This window comes from Girardinichthys multiradiatus, chromosome 14, assembly GCF_021462225.1.
Source record: "Girardinichthys multiradiatus isolate DD_20200921_A chromosome 14, DD_fGirMul_XY1, whole genome shotgun sequence".
Classification (NCBI taxonomy): domain Eukaryota; kingdom Metazoa; phylum Chordata; class Actinopteri; order Cyprinodontiformes; family Goodeidae; genus Girardinichthys; species Girardinichthys multiradiatus.
This window is the reverse complement of record NC_061807.1, coordinates 38942312-38963391: the sequence shown is the minus strand read 5'-3', so window position 1 is coordinate 38963391 and position 21080 is coordinate 38942312. Positions and strand designations below refer to the sequence as shown.

General features: G+C 38.4%; 1 protein-coding gene across 1 annotated transcript; it reads left to right on the top strand.

Annotated features, from left to right (window-relative positions):
• The first annotated feature begins 2333 nt into the window (after positions 1-2333).
• LOC124880908 lies at positions 2334-20804 on the top strand. Its single transcript, XM_047386320.1, has 12 exons — positions 2334-2457; positions 4029-4310; positions 7069-7177; positions 8188-8253; positions 8487-8680; positions 8770-8881; positions 9079-9176; positions 10916-11030; positions 12658-12726; positions 13210-13268; positions 19810-19963; positions 20141-20804. The coding sequence occupies exons 1-12, from the start codon at positions 2394-2396 to the stop codon at positions 20241-20243; spliced, it is 1425 nt and encodes a 474-aa protein (XP_047242276.1). The 5' UTR covers positions 2334-2393; the 3' UTR covers positions 20244-20804.
• The last annotated feature ends 276 nt before the right edge of the window (positions 20805-21080 follow it).

The window sequence follows — 21080 nt, the reverse complement described above, 5'->3', positions numbered from 1 at the left end:
ACAACTTTTGTAGAATCTGTTCCATTGCTACTTTTGTAAGATTTTTAGAACAAGACAGCAGTGTGGAGCAACCTAATTTCTACCCCTTCAAAAATTGATTGTCATGTGGCGGTGGAAAAGAGGTAAAGCGTGCAACCCGTGTACAGAGGATAGAGTCCTCAACGCAGCCATCTTGGGTTCAAATCCCAGCCCATTGACGTTTGGTGCATGTCTTCCCCTCTCTCTCTCTACCCCATTTCCTGTCAGTCAGCTTGCAAAATAAAGGCCATCGGGGCTAATTCGGCATCCGTTTCATCAGAAAGGACAAGAAGGCCTTTGACCAAGTCCACTGATGTTTTTATAATGTTAGAAAAATGTGGATTCCAAGAAAAAAAACAGTCCAATTAACAGATTTGTACAGATTAACAATCTGTAAAAATCCTAGTGCTAGAATAAAGATCAATGGCTCGCTTACTAAGAGATTTACATTGGAAAGGGAACTACACAAGGGTATGTTTTAAGACCTTTACTCTTTGGTTTATATATCAAACCATTACCTCAAATGATTAGGCGGGGAAAAAAATAAATTAAGAGAAACATAGAGAAACATTAGCTTATTTGCTGATGACATTACGATATACTTGATGAACCCAGCAAATTTCTTCACTCAGTTAATGAAAACTAGGGTGTAATTTTGCCAGTACTCTGGCTATACAAATAACTCAGATCCTTTTTGCTTGTCCAATCAATCACCCAAGAAATGTAAGTTAAATTTGGAGCCAACATAGGTAAAAGCCTATCAAAACGATGTAAAGATAATAATTATAAACAGGTCAGCATAAATATAAGTAAGTATTTGGAAAGGCGGGCCATTCTAGCAAAGGGGATTTACAACAGAATAAATGCAGTAGAAATTAATATCCTAAATAATAATGTAAATCTTGTCCCTATTCTCATCTCTCCCCATAGAGATCCCACAGATATAATTTCAGAATTGGAACAAACTAATTTCTCAACTCATTTGGGAAGGAAAATGACCTAAAGTGCATTTCACATAAATTACAATTATATAAACTAAAGGGTAATGGCCCCTTTGAACTATATTTTGATGTGCCCAACTACAACAATTAGTGTGCTGGTGTTTAATCAACTATGTATCCTAATGGAAAGATAGTAAAATTACCAGATTCAAATATCTAATTTAGTCCGGCATTGGGCAAATACAACCCACTATCGAACTGAGAGAAAAATTTGAATTAAGCACCGTGATGTCACTAACTTTAAACAAAATCTTAACAATGTTACCATTGACATTTAAACAATTAAAAGCCACTTACACTGGTTTATGATAATACTTTGCCTTGAGTAATGTTTTATTGTAGTCTGAAGGAGGCTAGAGGAACAAGATCACCCCTGAGGGAATGTGGTACATTATGTGGAAAACCCACCAAATCACCACACAATTACAGATATGAAAAAAAATGTGGTTGAATAAATCTAATTTGATATTTTGTACTCCCTTAAAGTAAACATGTAAAACGTTTACAATCATGTTGGTCATGTGCAATAATTTCAATCCCAGTCATATCCATTTTTTGGAGTTGATGCAGTTTTGAAGTAAAAAAAAAGTTCCTCTCTGCAATAGGATCCATTTGGGCATTACAAAAATGCCAGGTTATCCAATTTCCTGTACATGTCAGGTGATGTAGTCAGGATATATAAATGGATTTGAGCATATTAAACATCAGTGTTGACAAAAATTCTTTTGGTTGCAGGTAAGAAACCCATAACCATGAACTAACTGCCTTAAGATGGACACTATGATAAACAATCCATAATAATTATAGGGGATTTTATGGTTATGGAGAAACGTACAAGTTAAAAACGAAAAGTATATTTTTGAAAGACTAGAAAAGTTGTGATCATACAAGCCTAAAAATAACAGTGATGGGAAGAAAACAGCCCCAGAATATAATTTACAGGGGTACTCATATAAGGACCACCCACAAAATTCTACAGTTTCATAGTTACTTTATTTTTGTGTGTATGTGTACGGGAATGCATTATTTTCCACTTTCAAAGCCTTTTGGACATTTTGAAGATCACATCATTAGCAATTATCCTATAAAATGTCTTTTGTTGTGCAAAATAGTGCTCCCTTAGTGCTAAGTTTGTTTTTTTATAATCTTTTTTTGTTGATCTTTTCCATCATTAACCTAAATAGTTGTTTTTTTATGCAGGATATATGCAGGGTATGTTTTTAGATTAGTTATCAGCTTTAATTTCCGTACTTATTTGCTTCTGAGCAATCAGATAATGCACATGCGGAAAATTTTTAACTGAATGTTATTTAACCAAGAACCAGCAAGCCTGACTCAGATCTTGAGAGTGGTTGCTTTAAAATCCAGATCATTATGGTCCTCCTCTTCTTCACTCATCTGCTATTGGTGGCCCTTCTGTTTCAACACACAGAAGCAAGTGAGTACAATGTTATTTTTTGCTCTAATAAGAATCATTTGTTTTTCAGTAGGTAGGCCTATTCATGGTTGTCTTTCAAATGAATACAATTTTAGGATGTAATATGGGTTGTAGGCACCTATTGTATAAAAGTGGTTATTGGGAAGATTATGTTGATTTATTCTTTCAGACAGCAGTGAAGATCGACACTTGATTATGAGTGCCCTTTAAAGATTTATCCCAAGAGCCCTTCTCTAAATAAATAACTTAAGTCAATTTAGATTTTCTTTCTTATCTAATATGTTAAATTATTTAAACTTTTTTTAAATAACCACTGAGTTGAAATATTTTTTTTTATACCAGACACGTATCACTAGGTTGAATTCAAAAAGCAAACCAACCTGACCCTTTATAAATCACAAATTACCTGGGATTTAACACATTTAGTTCAGTTTCATGAGCTCCAGTTTCATGAGGCCTGTGTATTACCAGACCTGTAAAATCAAGAAATCAGACATAAAAAAGTAAAAAAATATGGAACAACAATGAACCTTCCTACTTTTGGGAAAATATTATGTGGTCTGATGAGACAAAGGTGGACGTTTTGGGAAGGCTTGTCTCTGGCAATAAACTGACACAGCACTTCTGGGCTGTGACTTGAATCTGATTGAGAGCTTTTGATATAATCTTAAACAGCATGATCATGCTTAAAAAGCCTTCCATGTGGCAGAACAAAAAGAAACCTAACACGTCATTTCACCATCAGAGAAGAAAAACAGAAAATAAGAAATCTTGTTAATTTAATATATTTATGTAGTTAGATGACCTTTTTGTCTTGGCACAAAACATTGCTGAAACTCAATCTTCCAAACAAACTCAACAACACAAATTAACAAAATTTTATGAATAATAAGATAGATGCATCACCACATCTGCCTTATCCGCACCTCATCCCCAATCCCATCATCTGTAACAGGATAAATCCAGAGTAATCAGATTACCATACAGTGCTCTGTTCCACTCCTCAATCTATTTAATCTATTTATTTACTTCATACAAACTCAGCCTTTTTTGATTAGCCTTAAAGGAAAATAATTTTCTTAGGGCAACAGTCATGTCATTGACATTACCAAGAGTTTTCCTGACATTCTGGTCATGCAAATGCAAAATGTTTCAGGTCACAGAGCTACACATCTGTCTTTACAGTATATCTCAATTCTCCTATGTTTTTATAACTTGGTCGAAAGTTCTAATACAAATGTTTAAAGATACTGTAATCTCTGTGTTGGTTTTTGTAGCTTGAATTATCCTATTGATTTAATCTTTCAGACATTTTACTTCTTTGCTACTATCAAAAGATATGCACATGTTAGAGTGAAGTGAGGGCTTTTGTTGCATAATTTCAGTTATGTAACGACAAGGTAGCATAATTGATGATTCTTGTCAGCTAAAACCTAGCAATTCCTGCTAACTGGATCAAATGTTTGGGTCATCAAAACAAGATCACCAGACCGAAGACCAAAGGAAATATCCATGTCTAAATTAATGTATTTAGTCTTTTCCTGTATCATTCAGAATTTATTTCTCTACAGACAAGGAATTCAAGAGAGAGAAATCCCCTAAACGTGATGAAACAGTACATTATGAAGAATTTTGCCTACATGTTCCTGAATATCCTGACTCGCACGGCTCACTATTTGGAACTCACCTGTCCACAAAGCCAGTATCCCCGACTAAAACAACCACACAGAAACCCAAGATGCGGAAATTGCCAAAAAAACAAAACAAAAGACCCAAAAGACCCACAAGCCCGTTTGATGGTGATACTGATCTAGTGGTACCACAATCTGCCCCCGTTGATATGCGTAGCCCAGGTGAGATTTCTTTCTGACAACTTTTGCTGAAGTGCTAGAGTTCAAGCTTATTCAATCTGGTTGGATGATTCACATTCTGCAAAGTACACAGATCACTGTTATGAATGTAAATTAATTAGTTTGCTGGCATGTGTAGAATGGCACCAAAAGGCAACGTCTGTATTTGATCCTGTGTTGATTTAACAAGTTTGCTCACTTTCAAAGAAACCAACAATCTATGACATTTATGGTAGTTTTTAATTAAAGATGAAGAGACAGCATATTGACCAGTAGTCTAGAAAACAAACATTAGATGTCAGCAAGCCTACAAAACATGACTTAGAACTCGGTGTGATAACCTTTGTTGCTACCGAAATAAGATGTTTCTTGTATTTAGTGACCACATTACAGATTACACATTACAGAAAAATTAAAGATTCAGCAAGTTGTGTTGAGGTCTAAAGACTGGCTAGCCCAATCCATGACCAAAAGCTGCTTCTTCTTGCTTAAACGTTTGAATTTTAATTAATTTAAAAAACAAGAATTTAGTGCATATTTTATTGCTTGTTTTTTCTAATTATATACACAGGTTCAAATAAAGTATATCCATACTCCTAGACTAACATTTAATTAAATGTTGCTTAAGATTATTTGGATTGTCCCTTAGGTTTTCCACACATCTTAGCTTTTTTGTTAAGCTTCTTAATTTTTTCTGGTGTTCGGCACTTTGTTTATTGGTTTGGATTCTTCATCACCTTCTCCGAGGCCTCCTTTCACTTATTTCACTGTTTAGCAGGAAATCTAAGATGGACAACTACATGCACCTTTTTAGCTGGGTACTGCATAAGTTCAATCCATTATAGTGTAGCATGTCACCAATGCCGTTCTTGATCATTTTGGTCCCAATTAGGGTCGCGTTAAACACGTATTTTCCGTTTTTGACCAGTTTTTTTAAACAGTGACGGAAAAATCTGAAGGCCGTCATTTTGACAGATTGTGGTTCACACCCCTGACCACATGGTGGCGAGTTCGCAAATTAATTTGCTGATTCCTCCCTGTGAAGCGAGTGCTTGCCGGATCAGAGCCTTGCCCATAGACATTAATATTAATGTCTATGGTCTTGCCTACTTCTGATCACTTCAATTGGAGAAATGTTCCCTGATGTCAAAACTTTGGCTGACGTGGCGCTTGTAATTTCAGTCTCTAGTGTGGCGGCAGAGCGTGAATTCAGCCTCCAGAACAACAACACATCAGCCACGAGAAGTCCTCTGTCCGAGGCAAAAGACCGAAACCATATGACAATAACCTCTACAGCAATCCCACTCCAAACATTTGATTACGCACACACAAATGCGCAATTCAGGACCCTGCGGACCAGGAGGAAGTTGTGAGACTGTGTTCAGGTCACAGCAGGTGGTCTGTTCATGTTTTTTTTATTCATCTGGTTGATGTGAATTCTCTGTTCAGCTTATTCGTGCTGAATATTAACCAAAATGAATGGATATGAATGCTTTTGTATTTTTAATTCATTCATTCATCTTTTATAACGCTTATGCGATAGTGGGTCATGGGGGAGCTGGTGACTATCTCCAGCAGTCTAAAGGCAAGAGGCGGGGCACACACTGGACAGGTCGCCAGGCCATCGCAGGGCAACACACAAACAACCATGTACACTCTCATTCACACTTAAGGGCAATTTAGAGAAACCAATTAATCGAGCAGTCATATTTTTGGACTATGGGAGGAAGTCGGAGTACCCAGAGAGAACCCATGCATGCATGGGGAGAACATGTGAACTCCATGCAGAAAGAGAGAAGCCGGTAGTCAAACCTAGGACCTTCTTGCTGCAAGGCAACAGTGCTACCAACTGCACCACCGTGCAGCCTTGTATTTTTAATTATCATTAAAAAAAATAAAGTGACGGGTAAAAATACCATACTATACCAACTTTATTTATAAACCACTTTATACACTGACAGGACCAAAGTGCTGTACACAATCATAAAAACAATTCAAAATGGAAAAAGATTGAATATAAAATACATATTAATGTACAGACACAATAAAACAAGTAAAATCATCTCAGATTTTGCCAAACGCCAAAGAAAAAAGATATATTGTGACTGGATTTTTTCTTCCTCTGTCAGTCAAAATGACTGAAAACAAAACAGTCAAGCACAACCTCTGGTTCCAACTACCTTTTGATTATTGACAAGCTCTACTCTTGCAGTTGAGGACTACAGCCGTTTGTAGATTAACTATTAATATGTCGTTGACAGTATTAAAAGACACTGCTTCTTTTTGAAGTTGTTTTTGAAATAAAGGTGTTTTCATCACTGAGGGCCTTTTTAACCCTTGTTGGTACAGGGCTTGTTTCTCTGTGGATAATGACACTCACTTAGCCAGCATCTTCACAAGGACCTTTACTTTTAGTCTGGGGTTTATTTGCACATTTCGACATTTGGAGCAAAATGTGCATTTTTCTCAGGGACTCAGAACACGTCTTCTTCCAACTCTCAGATGTTTTGGCAACTGTCTAATGCTGCTGCCGGTCCACTTGTGCTGCCCCCACTAACGCCCTCTGGTGCAACTCTAAATTTGCCAACTAATTCCAATCAATTACATACATATGGATGTGTACCAAATGATCTCCATATTGAACTATTCTTCCTGGTTGGTTAACTTGATGCTTAACGTTTTTGGTCATTGAATCTATAACTTTTTATTTGATCATGCATTTTGTTTTGCTGAATGTCGGGTGGCCACTTAAACGTCTCAGAAGGATGCTACTGCACAGAGAAAAACAAGAAATCATCCACTGAGACCTCCCGAGTCAAGAGCTTGAAAATACAATTTCCCAGTGAAACCTGCAACTCAACTGAACACATGTAAGTGTATGTGTGTTTGTGTATGTTTGTATGTATATGATAATTGTGATGCTTGATGAACACAGGTTAAATTTATCTGTCAGTGTAAACAACCCCATATGTTTTAGTGGGTGTTTTTTTTCTACTGGAGTTTCAAAGGTGCAGAATATGATTGGCATCTTGTCTGGGATTAGAATCAGAACATCTGTCCTAAATTGTGGTGCAACCGGCACTTGGGCTTGTGGCACACTTTTAGCTGGTGTTAGGTTCAAGGCCAGGAAGAAAGGCTTTATAGTGAACTTTAAATGTAATAGTAAAAATCCAGCTGAAGTACAGTAAACGTGCACCTCGCTCTGCTGAGGATTTTAGCAATAGGAGATATTTTCTGAGGTGCAAGGCTATGGGTTACTAGCTTCATCTCTGTTTTATGAGTAGATTATTTGCTTTATAACATGTTTTCCTAGCAGTTCTCAATTCAGTTATTTGTTTTTAATCTTTTCCTTAATTTATTTGGATCAGGGCATGACCTGTTGCTCTTTGAGATCTTTTAGCCTACCACAGTTTGTCAGAAAGTCTTTCTTCAAGTGGTTTCTTTATTTTACTAGTCTGGCAGTAATAAAGCCTGGGTGTGGCTATTGATATCAAACTCAGCTTTTCAAAAATATGTCTAAAACAGTTAATTTTTGGGGGGAAGTGATTAGTTTTCGCACAGAGATAGATCTTTCCACTTTATAATAATTTCAAAACCGCTTTCTCTATTTTCTCATTTACTTTATCTGAAAGTACAATTTTTTGAATTACCCAAAACATTTATGTGTGACAAAAAAGTAAAAGAAAAAGATGATATCTCTCCTTTTTTCGAGCTAGTTATATGTTTAATTCTGCAATTTCATCTATGTTTTCTGCATAGATCAGGCCCTAAAAGAAAGGTGGATCTGGATCAGAGTCCAGACTTCGAATATTGCTGCTCTTCGGTGTTGTTTCTTTAGTTGGTTTGTTGATCTGTAATACCTCTAATTGCTGTTTTTCAGTGAGACTTTAATGGACGGAAGGAAAGTTTGCACAACAAATTTCAGCCTTATTACTCATCTTCGTCGGTATGTATAGAAGACTTGCGTTTACTGCTGCTGGGCACACAATATCATACTAACCTCTGAGAACAGCATAACCATGTTGCAACATCTTATCTCATGTTCATTACGTGGATTGTCAGAATTTGATATTCAGTCTATTTCCTGCCAGATTAAAAAGTCACATTTTGAGCATCCTGGGAGTGCATTTCCTTTAAGCCAATTTATTGATAGGAATGTATGACTCAACCTACCCACAGCTTCCTGTCCAAACCAACACCTGTGCCAGGCCCCACAGAATCACCTGAGGTCTCTTTTATTGTACGTCAGACCCCATCTGAAGAGAAATCCTCTACCACACAGCTGGCTTTCATAACCAATTGGCCCCCTCCTCTTTTGCCCTCAAAGGAGTTGTATGATGACCCTCTAAACCAAGACGATTTTAGCAATATTTGTAAGTTTAACCTGCAAGTAACACTTTAACCTGTTGCCAGCACTGCACAATAATTTATATGTGTTTGAATACCTTTTTTGTGTTAACAGCCAATTGTAAATTATGCAATCCATTCATGGAAAACCTGGATGATGTTGACCTAAAGGCTGTGCAGTTTCTGGATGTGATCAAGCAATCTCCTCTGTGTGCTTTCAATATTTAGTAAGGCACATTTTTTAAAGATTGTTTTTGTGAGTAATACTGCTGAAAGATAGCAAGCTTAGCTTAACATTATCATCATTTATGAAATTTTGTAGCCAGAGTAGGTTTTTTAGGACCATGGAATTAAAACATGGATGAAATCTCAAGCTTATTTAAGGTAACAAATTCCTGATCTCTTTCTCTCTGTTTGCTCACAGCATAAACCAAAACGATGGGAGAGTTTTCTGTTCCAACGTGTCCAGTTCCAAGATCCTGCTACAGAACCTGGAAATCCCTTTACCCCAAGAGGAAAATGGTGCAATATCTTTTAGACCACACCAATATTTAAAAATACAGTGCATTCAAGTCTTCACATTTTGTCCCATCACTACCAACGTCAGTGTATTTTGTTGGGATTTTATGTGATAGACCAACAAGAAATATTACATATCGGTCAAGTAGAAGGAAAATTATACAAGTCAAAGTTTTTTCAAATTTTTTTAAATATTACTTTTGTATTGGAGGAGGCCCTGGGGACAGGCCAGGACACGCTGGAGGGGCTATGTCTGTCGCTTGGCCTGGGAACACCTTGGGCTCCCCCTGGAGGAGCAGGAGGAGGTGTCTGGGGAGACAAAAGAGTGGGTGTCTCTACTGAGTCTGCTGCCCTCGCGACCCAGTTCTGAATAAAGCAGAAGAGTACGAGTATGAGTACTTTTGTATTAATGCCCCACCATCTACAACAGCAATCACAGCTGCATGGCTTTTGGACTGTATCTTACCAGCTTTCCAGATCTAAAGACTGAGGATGTTTACCATTCTTTAGTCTAAAATGGCATAGACGTAATAAGATTTAATGGGGATCTGTAAACATCAAACTTATTGCTACAGATTCTCATTTGGATGCTTTTATCTAAACCATTCAACCAGAGCTCTGGCTCTGTGTTTATAATCGTCCTGGTTGAATGTGAACCTCGGCCCCACTATCAAGTCTTCTGGAGCCTCTAACAGGATATTTTCTAGGATTGTCCAGTATTTACTAACATCTATCTTCCCTTTAACTCTGACCAGATTCCCCTGTCCTTGCTGAAAAGAAGCTTCCCCACGGCATGATAGCATGACAGTTTTTCTCTACATAAGGTTTGCTTGTAGGCCAAACAGTTCAGTTTCAGTTTTATCTGAGCAGAGTACAGTTTGCAGTGTCTCCTACGTGGCTGGTGGATAACAACAAACAGAACTTCTTATGGTATTCTATTAACAATAGCTTTCCTCTTGCTGCAGCAGCATAATGACCAGAATTGCAGAATGAACAACAACTAACTGTCCTGTGGACAAGTTTTATACCTAAACTCCCCCAGAGTTGCAGAGATCCCCAGCCAAGAGGCCCATGTTAACCTCTCTGCTTCTTTAATTAATGCTCTCTTGGCCCAGCCTGTCAGTTTTAGGTGGACTGGAACATCTTGGTAAGTTCCGATTTCAGATGATGGACTGAACAGAGCTCTGTGAGCTGTTCAAAGCTTTGGATAATTATGTATAACCTAATCCTGCTTTAAACCCTCCCACAACTTTCTCCCTGACTTGCCTGCTGGGGTCCTTGGTCTTCATGATGCTGTTTGTTCATTAATGTTCTCTAAGAAACCTCTGAGACAGCTGGATTAAAACTAAGATTATGTTTCATACAGATGGACCTCCTTAGTTACTAAGCAGGTTATTTAAGAAGGCAGTTGGTTGTTCTGGATTTTATTCAGGGGTATCGGATTAAAGGGTGCTGGATATAAATACATGCCACAGTTTTTGGGTTTTAATTAGTAAAAATACTGAAAACCATACATTATTTTCCCTCTACTTCAAATGTATGCACTACTTTGTGTTCATCTGTCACATAAAATCCCAATAATGTATGAATGTGTGAGCATTAGTGAGTGCGATTGGGTGAATGTGGCTCTAGTGTAAAGCGCTTTGAAGGGTCTGTATGACTGGAAAGGCGCTATATAAGTTCAGTCCATTTAAGGCACTGTGCTGTCAAAATAAATGTAATGGTCTTCCATCTCTGTTTAGCTGTTGCTGGATGTCGTTGTTATGAGAAAGCCAAGAAACGTCCTGCTGAAACCCTCCCTGTCACCAGAGCGAGGATTTGGCTCTCAAGTGAAAACTGCAGTTCAGCTGAGTTCATGTAGGTGTTCAATTAACAGCCTGTTTTTCTATGATTGAAAAAAGGCCAAATTTGACATACATTTGTTGAATATGCTGAATGCATTCACAAATATTGTATGTTCATAGATTTTGTTGTGGTTTTAATCTAAATGACTTATAATGTGTAGTTACTAACTTGTTAATACTATGTTTTCAAAATTTTGGCAGAATTATGTAATTTCAAAGAAAATCTAAGTAAAAATTCCTTTATAGAAAAGTATTTGAAATATAAAATGAGTAAATTGTGCTTCCAGGTTCAAGGAAGCTGGAAGCACAGTTTGCTAATTGTTTCTTTTAACTGTATTTCAGTGAATTTTGCTGGTTCTGGCTTTACAGGCCATCCAGATCCTTCCTGATCCTTATACATCTGTACATGAAATGTAGGGTTCTATTATACATATGTTTGTGGTCAGAATTTTAAATTCACCCATTATTAGCATTAATGTTTTGTTAATTTTGGAATTTTGATCATTCGTTTGATCATTTTCTTCCAGGGTGGGACAATTATACACACAATTTTAAAAACAAATAATGAGTGAATACATTTATTTTTATTGCTTGTTTATTCTAACTATATGCACAGGTTCAAATATAGTATATCCATACTCTCAGACAAACATTTAATTAAATGTCGCTTAGGATTATTGTGGTTGTCCCTTAGGTGTTCCATGTATCTTTGTTCATTGGTTAAGTTTCTTAATTTTTGTTCTTGTGTTCTGCTCTTTGTTTTTATTGGCTTGAATTCTTATTTAAATTTTTGTCTTTTTCCAAATTTGAAGGTGGTCCTACTTCTTTGCTATTCCACCCTCTTTGTGTGATGCAGTGGTACCACTGGCAGCAAGCGTCCCTAGAGCATGACGGCACTGCCAAAATGCCTGACACTTGGTGCAGTGTTCTTAAGTTTGAAAGCCCCAGTTCAACTCCCCCAAACATTTACTTGTCATCTTGAGATGACAGTTTGGTTATTCTTATCAATGACACACTGTACGATCGTACGAATTGTACTTATGTACGATTGTTTGAACTGAAGATCTTGGAACCCATAGTTCTAGAGATGGCTCCAAATAACTCCCACAACTAAATGTGTAAATGTACATTTCTACTTGTTACAATTTTCTTGAGAACTTTGCTCAAATAAATTTAGTTGAACTAATTCGTCTCACTCATCTGACTCTGGCAAAGAGAAGCTACCGTGTGTAGTCAATTCTGATTGCTAAATAGATCAATAGGCATCAATATTGTCAAGTTAAAGGCATTCTATTCTTAAGCCCTAATTATCGAAAGATTTAGCAAGACGAATTTAGGTATTTGAACCTCTGTGTATAGTTATGACCCTGTGTGAATTGAAGTTAATCCAAAATGAGTTCAAAATTGTGTACTCAATTCTAATTCTCAAAATTCATTGAATTTATTATTTGAAATGACATTAATGTTCACGAAACTTCTGACTGAAGCTACATTATATTGAGAAAATAAGGTTTTATCAAAGAAAGGCAAAACCTACAACACAGAGCAGGAAATGGTCAAATTACTATCTGAAGGCCCAATAGATTTTTCTAAACTTGAAGAAACTAAACTGCAAAATAAATGAACTTTTTTTTTTCCAGAGAGACATTGTCAGACGGCAGGGAAGTGTGTGTGACTCCACCAAGCCTTGTCACATATCTTGATACATGGTAAGTTATCTGCATCTGTTTGCCAAGTTCTTATTTCATTTAATATGTTCATTGAAAAAGTCACAGAAGACTTAAAAAATTGATATATTGTGTTAGAGTAGTATATTATAACTGAAGACTGAAACTAATTTCAGTTTTCAGTGTACTTTAGTTTAACTCTTCGATGAAAAAAACGCAATATCATAAGAGTAAGCCTTTCTTCTTAGTTGCTCTAAAAAATGGATTACTATTTTCAAAATTCCTCTTTACCCCAGTAGTGGTTTCTTTCTACCTTCTGTGTCAACTGAAGGATCTCCCTCTTTATGAGGGCTGCATAAATTTTTCTTTGGATCCTCAGCAGGAAATTGGCTGATAGAAACAGAAATTAGCTGCTTATTGTAATATTGTGGATTTAATTGCTTGACAAAAAATAACATTGGGAAACAAAAAAAGGATGAATTTTGCAGTGAATTCCTATTTGTTAACAAGACTCCATTCTTACAGGGAGGAACACCATGTTGGTGTATATATAACTGAATTAAGGACCATTGAACATTATCCAGGTAAGAGCTAACATCTCTTGCTTGTGTTTTTAGCAAAAAAAAAAAAAAGAAAAATGAGGGAGGGTTGTAGGAAAAATGTTATTGGTACTTTGAAACTACTGGCTAGAGGTCCTAACAATACAAAAAACCAAGGGGGTTTCTAAGGGGGCTATTAACATGAAATCCACACAAAATGTTGGAATGGTGACAACCAAGTAATACGCACATGCAAAGAAATCTATGCAGCTTACTGAGGTATAGGCTTGATTTAGATATAAATCGGTGTTAAGTCATTGTATAAGTTAATGATTGAAAACTATTTTGTCTAAGTTAAGAAAAAGCTAAACTGGTTAGTCTCTAAATAGGGTGTAGGCTCACACATTTAGGTGGGATATTTTTATATCCTGTATAAACAATTAAACATTGATATAGGCCACTAAAACAAAGCAACAAAAAAAATCCAGAATACAAAAACCAACAGTTTAGTTGATGCAGTTTAAATCAAATAATACAATTTTTTGTCTTTGTTTTATTTTGTTGTACTAACATCAATGTGGAAAGCTTGCTATTTTTGTTTATATGAGATCTTAAAATGTAAAAAAAAAAAAAAAAAACAGAATTGTGGTTGACAAGACAGCAATTTTAAACATTTGTTCTTTAAAAATGGTTGGAAACAACACTCAAATTTTTATAGTCTTACACATTTCAGGCTGTAGAACAGGCTGTGCGCTGACAATAAGCCATAACACCAGACACAAACTTCAGTTTGATGATTTCATTTGATTTCTTCTGAGTATCTCAGAAGCAGGTGAGGAAACAAGGTTTAAGTTGCATCCCTAAAAAACATCATAGATTCCGCTTTATTTCAGGCAAAATTGGTCTAAATCATTTAAAAAATAAACATTATAGATCTTAAAGAAACCAAAAAAATGTTGACACTCACTCAAACCCCCAGTCGGTCGTGGCAGATGGCCGCTCACACTGAGCCTGGTTCTGCTGGAGGTTTCTTCCTGTTAAAAGGGTGTTTTCCTTTCCACTGTCGCTACATGCATGCTCAGTATGAGGGATTGCTGCAAAGTCAATGCAAGCGACTGTCCACTGTCTCTACATGCTCATCCAGGAGGAGTGACTGCTGCAAGTCACTGACTGGATGCAATCTGCTGGGTTTCCTTAGATAGAAAAACTCTTAACCAATTTGAATAATAAACTGAATCTGACTGTACTATTAGATAGTTTGGATTAATTGGAATATTTGAAGAGTTTTCTGGGTAAAATTGATGACAATTACAATAATTTATTTTAAAACATTATACACTGCTCAAAAAAATAAAGGGAACAATCAAATAACACATCCTAGATATGAATGAATGAAATATTCTCATTGAATACCTGGTTCTGTACAAAGTTGAATGTACTGACAACAAAATCACACAAAAATCATCAATGGAAATTAAATTTATTAACCAATGGAGGCCTGGAATTTGAGTCACACACAAAATTAAAGTGAAAAAACACACTACAGGCTGATCCAACTTTGATGTAATGTCCTTAAAACAAGTCAAAATGAGGCTCAGTATTGTGTGTGGCCTCCATGTGCCTGTATGACCTCCCTACATCGCCTGGGCATGCTCCTGATGAGACGGCGGATGGCCTCCTCAGGGATCTCCTCCCAAACCTGGACTAAAGCATCCGCCAACTCCTGGACAGTCTGTGGTACAACGTGACGTTGGTGGATGGAGCGAGACATGATGTCCCAGATGTGCTCAATCGGATTTAGGTGTGGGGAACGGGTGGGCCAGTCCATCGCTCTATTGTCTTCATCAGAATCAGAATCAGAATCAGAATCAGAAAAGCTTTATTGCCAAGTACGTTTTTGGACATACAAGGAATTTGTTTTGGCGTAGTCGGTGCAATACAGTACAAATTAAACAGTATAAACATATCTACAATATAATGTAAATATATGTGCACAGTTTTAAGTGAGTGAGAGTAAATATAGAGCAGTATAAGATGCAAGAGCAATACAACAGTGCAGGTGATCATTGTGCAAGTAAAGCAGTGCAAGTAAAGCAGGAGTCCAAGCTGAGCGTTAATGTAACACATAGAGTTACAAGTTACAAGTGTCCTGTCAGCAAAAAAAGGGGGGGTGTGGGGGAAAGGGACAGTGTCAGGGTGGTTACCGGGCTTTGTTAACCAGGCTGGTGGCAGATGGGAAAAAACTGTTCTTGTGGCGTGAGGTTTTGGTCCGGATGGACCGCAGCCTCCTGCCAGAGGGGAGAGTCTCAAAGAGTCTGTGACCGGGGTGGGAGGGATCAGCCAGAATCTTCCCTGCCCGCTTCAGGGTCCTGAAGGTGTACAGTTCCTGGAGCGACAGTAGACTGCAGCCAATCACCTTCTCAGCAGACCGAATGACACGCTGCAGCCTGCCCTTATCCTTGGCTGTAGCAGCGGCGTACCAGATGGTGATGGAGGAGGTAAGGATGGACTCAATGATGGCTGTGTAGAAGTGCACCATCATAGTCTTTGGCAGGTTGAATTTCTTCAGCTGCCGCAGGAAGAACATCCTCTGCTGGGCTTTCTTGATGAGGGAGCTGATGTTTGGCTCCCACTTGAGATCCTGGGAGATGATGGTTCCCAGGAAGCGGAAAGATTCCACAGTGTCAATTGTGGAGTCACAGAGGGTGATGGGGGCAGGTGGGGCTGGGTTCTGCCTGAAGTTCACAACCATCTCCACTGTCTTTAGAGCGTTGAGCTCAAGGTTGTTCTGGCTGCACCAGTCCAACAGATGGTCCACCTCCCATCTGTACGCAGACTCGTCACCATCAGAGATGAGTCCGATCAGGGTGGTGTCGTCCGCAAACTTCAGAAGCTTGACAGACTGGTGACTGGAGGTGCAGCTGTTGGTGTACAGGGAGAAGAGCAGAGGAGAGAGAACACAGCCTTGGGGGGAACCGGTGCTGATGGTCAGCCTCACGCGCTGCTTCCTGTCAGACAGGAAGTCAGTGATCCACCTGCAGGTGGAGTCGGGCACACTCAGCTGGGAGAGCTTCTCCTGTAGCAGAACTGGGACGATGGTGTTGAAGGCAGAGCTGAAATCCACAAACAGGATCCTGGCGTAGGTTCCTGTGGAGTCCAGGTGCCGGAGGATGAAGTGCAGGAACTGCTGACACACTCCAGCCACATGAGGTCTAACATTATCCTGCATTAGGAGGAACCCAGGGCCAACCGCACCAGCATATGGTCTCACAAGAGGTCTGAGGATCTCATCTCGGTACCTAATGGCAGTCAGGCTACCTCTGGCGAGCACATGGAGGGCCGTGTGGCCCTCCAAAGAAATGCCACCCCACACCATTACTGACCCACTGCCAAACTGGTCATGCTGAAGGATGTTGCAGGCAGCAGATCGCTCTCCACGGTGTCTCCAGACTCTGTCACGTCTGTCACATGTGCTCACTGTGAACCTGCTTTCATCTGTGAAGAGCACAGTGTCACGGTTTACTTGATATTGGACCCCAGAATGCAGACGAGCAGGCAGCGTGATGGTAAGTGAAAAAAGGTTTAATAACAAAAACTCACACTCAGCAGGAGGCAGGAACAAAACAAACGGGCAGGCAAGACAGGCATGGCATGAACAATAAAACAAGACTTGGTTAGAGAACAAGACATGAGCATGAGAATGTTTCCGCAATCAATGACAGAACAGGTGTGTATATATGGAGCATGCTACAGGTGGAAAACAAAACTGATTAACATGGTGCAGGTGGACCGAATAAACTTAATTTACAGATAGAACAAAACGTGGCTGGAGCAAAACAGAGACTCTTGAACACAAACTAACAGAAACTAGAAAAAACATGAAGCAAAAGCATAACCAGATCTGAAAACCAAACTTGACAAAACATGAACAAGACGACAAAGCTAAAGCATGACCAGGAAAATAACAGAAGCATGATTCAAAATCTTAACTGTGAAAAACCAACAAAAACCCAGAAACAAAAACCAAACAACCCCAAATCATAACAGAACCTCCCCCAGCATAGGTACTGAGAAGTGGTCTGTGGTCCCCACCTGCAGAATCACTCCTTTATTGAGTGTGTCTTGCTAATCGCCAAAGATTTCCCTCTGTTGTCTATTTCATTTGAACAACAGCTGTGAAATTGATTGACAATCGGTGTTGCTTCCTAAGTATATATAAAACACCCTTTTTAAGACTTTGCAAGAGCCACTGAGCTTTACTGTGAAACAACACAGCTGAGTGTTGCGCTACCATTTCCTCACAAAGGACAGACAACAGTCGTGCTTTCAGGAGTCTTGTTTCGATAAAACTAATAACATCGTCCAAAACCTTGCTCATCTGTCGCGCTGTTAGTACATCTCTAGTTAGTACATCTCAGTGCATCCACTGTGCATTTGGCAAAACCCCTTTATTTAGTGGCTGCAGCCCGTTGCCTTTTTCTCCAATGGTCTGTGCTTCGTCGGTGCAAGAAAACCAACATAGTTCTCCCATTTTAGTCCATAAGTTGTGAGGTCATTATTAATAGGGCCAAATTGATTTCCGGCTGTTGCTCTGCTTCACTTTTAGAACAAATATAAACAAATTTTACCTTTTACCTCAATGGGCCATTCCAGCATTTTTATAAGAAATATTCAACGCATTTACAAAAAATTTATTTAATACTTAGTAAAAGAGCGTTTGTTGGTAATTTTCTGTAGGGAGAAAGTAGTTGCATGAAGTGCTACAGTAGTATTTCTTCCAAAGAAACCATCTCCATATCTTGAAGGTCTGGAGGGCATTTTCTGTGTAGTCTGAATTTCAGCTTGGTCCGTAGATTTTCATTTGGAGTTCGGTGATTGAAAGGGGCCACTTCAGGAAGTTACTTTTCTCTCTTTAAAAACAATTTAAAGCTTCCTTGGATGTGTAACGGAGTTTAGACGAAAATGAAACTTGGAAGACTCACCTTTACTTACGGCTCCGTCTAACTACTCCACTACATTCTCCGCTCCAACCAATCAGCTTCTGGTCCGCATTCCTCTTCAGCCAATCATCCCTCAAGGCTTCACTTAAAAGACCTTCATATACAGACTCTCCTGCTCTTCAGTTAAGCTTCGACCCTCCTCCACCCCATCTCCACCATCGGACTTCAGGCTCCTTCCGACTCCCTTATCTCCTCAGGCCTCCACTCCACCACCAGTATCAGGATCCTGGGGGGAAAACTTTTCTAATTCTAACCCTAAGATGTTCATTCAACCTCATGTCACTATCAGCATCGATGTCTTCCACCGGGGTCCAAGCACCAAAAGAAAACAAACATCAGCTAAGAAACTTCTGTAATTGCCATCTCTGTGTTTCTCTCATTTGTGAGTCTTTTCAGGTTGAATCTGTTGATCTGCTGAAAAATCCATTCTTGCTTCATCTTCAGATTTTCATCAAGTGCTGCAACATTTCTCTATTTATACCTCATTTAATTATATGAAGTCCACCAGTACCAATAAAAATGAATAAATAAAAATTTATAATAATAATATAATGGCTTGCCACTGGCTTTTACCCACCTTGAGATTCTTTTTGTGTAGTACCCTGGTGAAACATCTTTATTGGCCATCAGTGACAGCTAAACCATAAGATATTCATTTGCATGGAAAACATGTTTGCTTTCTGGACCTCCTTCTTCTTCATTTGTTCATCGCTTATTTTCTGTCATTCCATAACCTAATTTATGGACTTTCTGATTTCTTTGTAAATGTGAGCTACTTGAGTTATTTCTGGCATCTGGTGTAAATGCTATGAATTTCATGTAAACTCTCCCATCATACGATCATATTCAATAAATTAGAATACACGTCATTCAAATATTGTGTTTTCATTGGCTGCAATGGGAAAATCATTGTGAACAGAACAGAAATAAAGGCTTCAAAAACATCGTACTGTGTGTAATTGATCTATGTAATGTGCTTCACATAGTGAATTGAGTTACTGAAATAAATTATCTTTTTAATAACATACAAATTTATTGAACAACTATTTACTTTGAAATACGTGGACATGTTCATTGCAATCCTGATAGACTCACAATGAAAAGACACGTAGGTGGCAATTAGAGAAGTTTATTTACAAATTTTTATTTCTTTGCCGTTCGGACCCCAAAAGATGACACAAATGCTGAGAATGAACAACTTATGAATAGAATTAGAGACGTCTTCCCCCTGGGATCCGACTGTTGGTGGAGTGGAGGCCTTAGGATGTGGGGAAATCAGCAGGAGCTAGGAAGCCAGATTGTGGAGATAGAGAGGAGGAGGGTCGCAGCTCAGCTTGAAGAGCGAGGAAGTCCGTGAGCGAAGATGTTTAAAGCTGAGCTTTGGAGGGTGATTGGCTGAAGAGGAAATGTGGACTCGATGCTGATTGGCTGGAGCGGGGACGCATGGTGGAGTCATTGGACGGAGCAGAGGAAGGGGTAAGTCTTCCAGATTGAATTTTCATCAAAACTCCATCACTTATTTTGCCCACTTTTATAGTTTCTGGTAAATGATCTATTCTCATTTTCTGCTTTTTAATCTTATGTAGAATTTAGTTTGAGTAATTCGATATCAATGGAACCAATGGAACGAAAACATTGCATGCAATGTTTATATCTTGTAAACTGGGACATCTTAGACCCAAAGGATGTTCAGTCCCTGACGATGAATTTACCATCATCTGACTGTCCTGCCATCATTACGTAAGTCTTTTACTATACTGTAACATGAACTCATAGATTTGTAAGATTACAAATTGATTTCTGCTTCTTTAAAATGTGTTTTATGAATTTTATCCCGAATATTTTGATGGCTAATTTCCTAAATGAAATGTATATGCTAGAATTTACCAATCCACCAATGTGTCTTTTGCCTTACAGAGTCAGTCTGATTGATGGAGAAGACATTTGTATGGATTCCTCCAATCGTGGGTTTGTGAAGCTTCTTGAGAAGTTTGAATTGAAAGAACCAGATGAACCTTGAACCAGAGTTCAAGGTTCAATGTTCATTTGGCCAGTTTAGTTCTGTATTTGACAATAGAAAGCAATTTGGAAATAGCTATCAGTGATATTATTCGGCTTGCGTTTATTCAGCAATAAATATCTAAATGAACAATCAATGTTCTATAATCTAGGCTTGTGTGGAAATATAAATGCCTTATTATTAGTAGCTAAGACTAAGATATATTTGGGACTCTGCTGCTTATAGATTGATTTTTATTAGGAGTTTTATTTATGCTTTTGATAGTTAGAAAAAACCTTAACAGTAGCCTCTAGTATTATAACACAAGGAGTGTTCATTATTCAAGGTTGAGGCTTGCAGGTGTTTTCTGTCTGTATCGTGAGAAGCCGGGAGTGTATGTGGGGAGGCATGGTACTCCTCTCTGTGCTAGTCGAAACTTCTGATAACTATTCCACCCTGAAGCTTCCTGAAGACGTGTGGGAAATAATTCTTTATTAAATGATGAAATGTATTTCTGTTTTTTTATGCTGTTGCTGGGGAGACATCCACAGACAGTATGATTGTGTATGTGTACTGCATAGCAGCGTGGGGTATAAAATGTAATGGAACACAGCCCCATTGAGACAACACACAGACATTTCCAGGTAGCTGTGTAAGTGTGATGTCTCCCTCTCTGAATTCAGATTGGTTTTAATAAACTTGTGGAAACTACAACTGATCTCTGACTGAGGATTGTCCTTTGGGGTGCCAAATAAAAACAGTCGAAGACAGGTGAGGAGTCATGTAAGAGTTAACGGACAGCCAGAGAAGTTTTCCTACCTCGACACTTGTAAGCCCTGCTGGTTTGACTATGACTCT

What these genes read in the sequence shown, in the direction of transcription:
- LOC124880908 (XM_047386320.1), top strand. Translation starts at nt 2,394, where the DNA reads ATGGTCCTCCTCTTCTTCACTCATCTGCTATTGGTGGCCCTTCTGTTT. An exon ending in CGTTGATATGCGTAGCCCAG is followed by an intron (nt 4,311 to 7,068) that starts GTGAGATTTCTT and finishes TAAACGTCTCAG; the next exon opens with AAGGATGCTACTGCACAGAG. An exon ending in GACTGTCCTGCCATCATTAC is followed by an intron (nt 19,964 to 20,140) that starts GTAAGTCTTTTA and finishes TTTGCCTTACAG; the next exon opens with AGTCAGTCTGATTGATGGAG.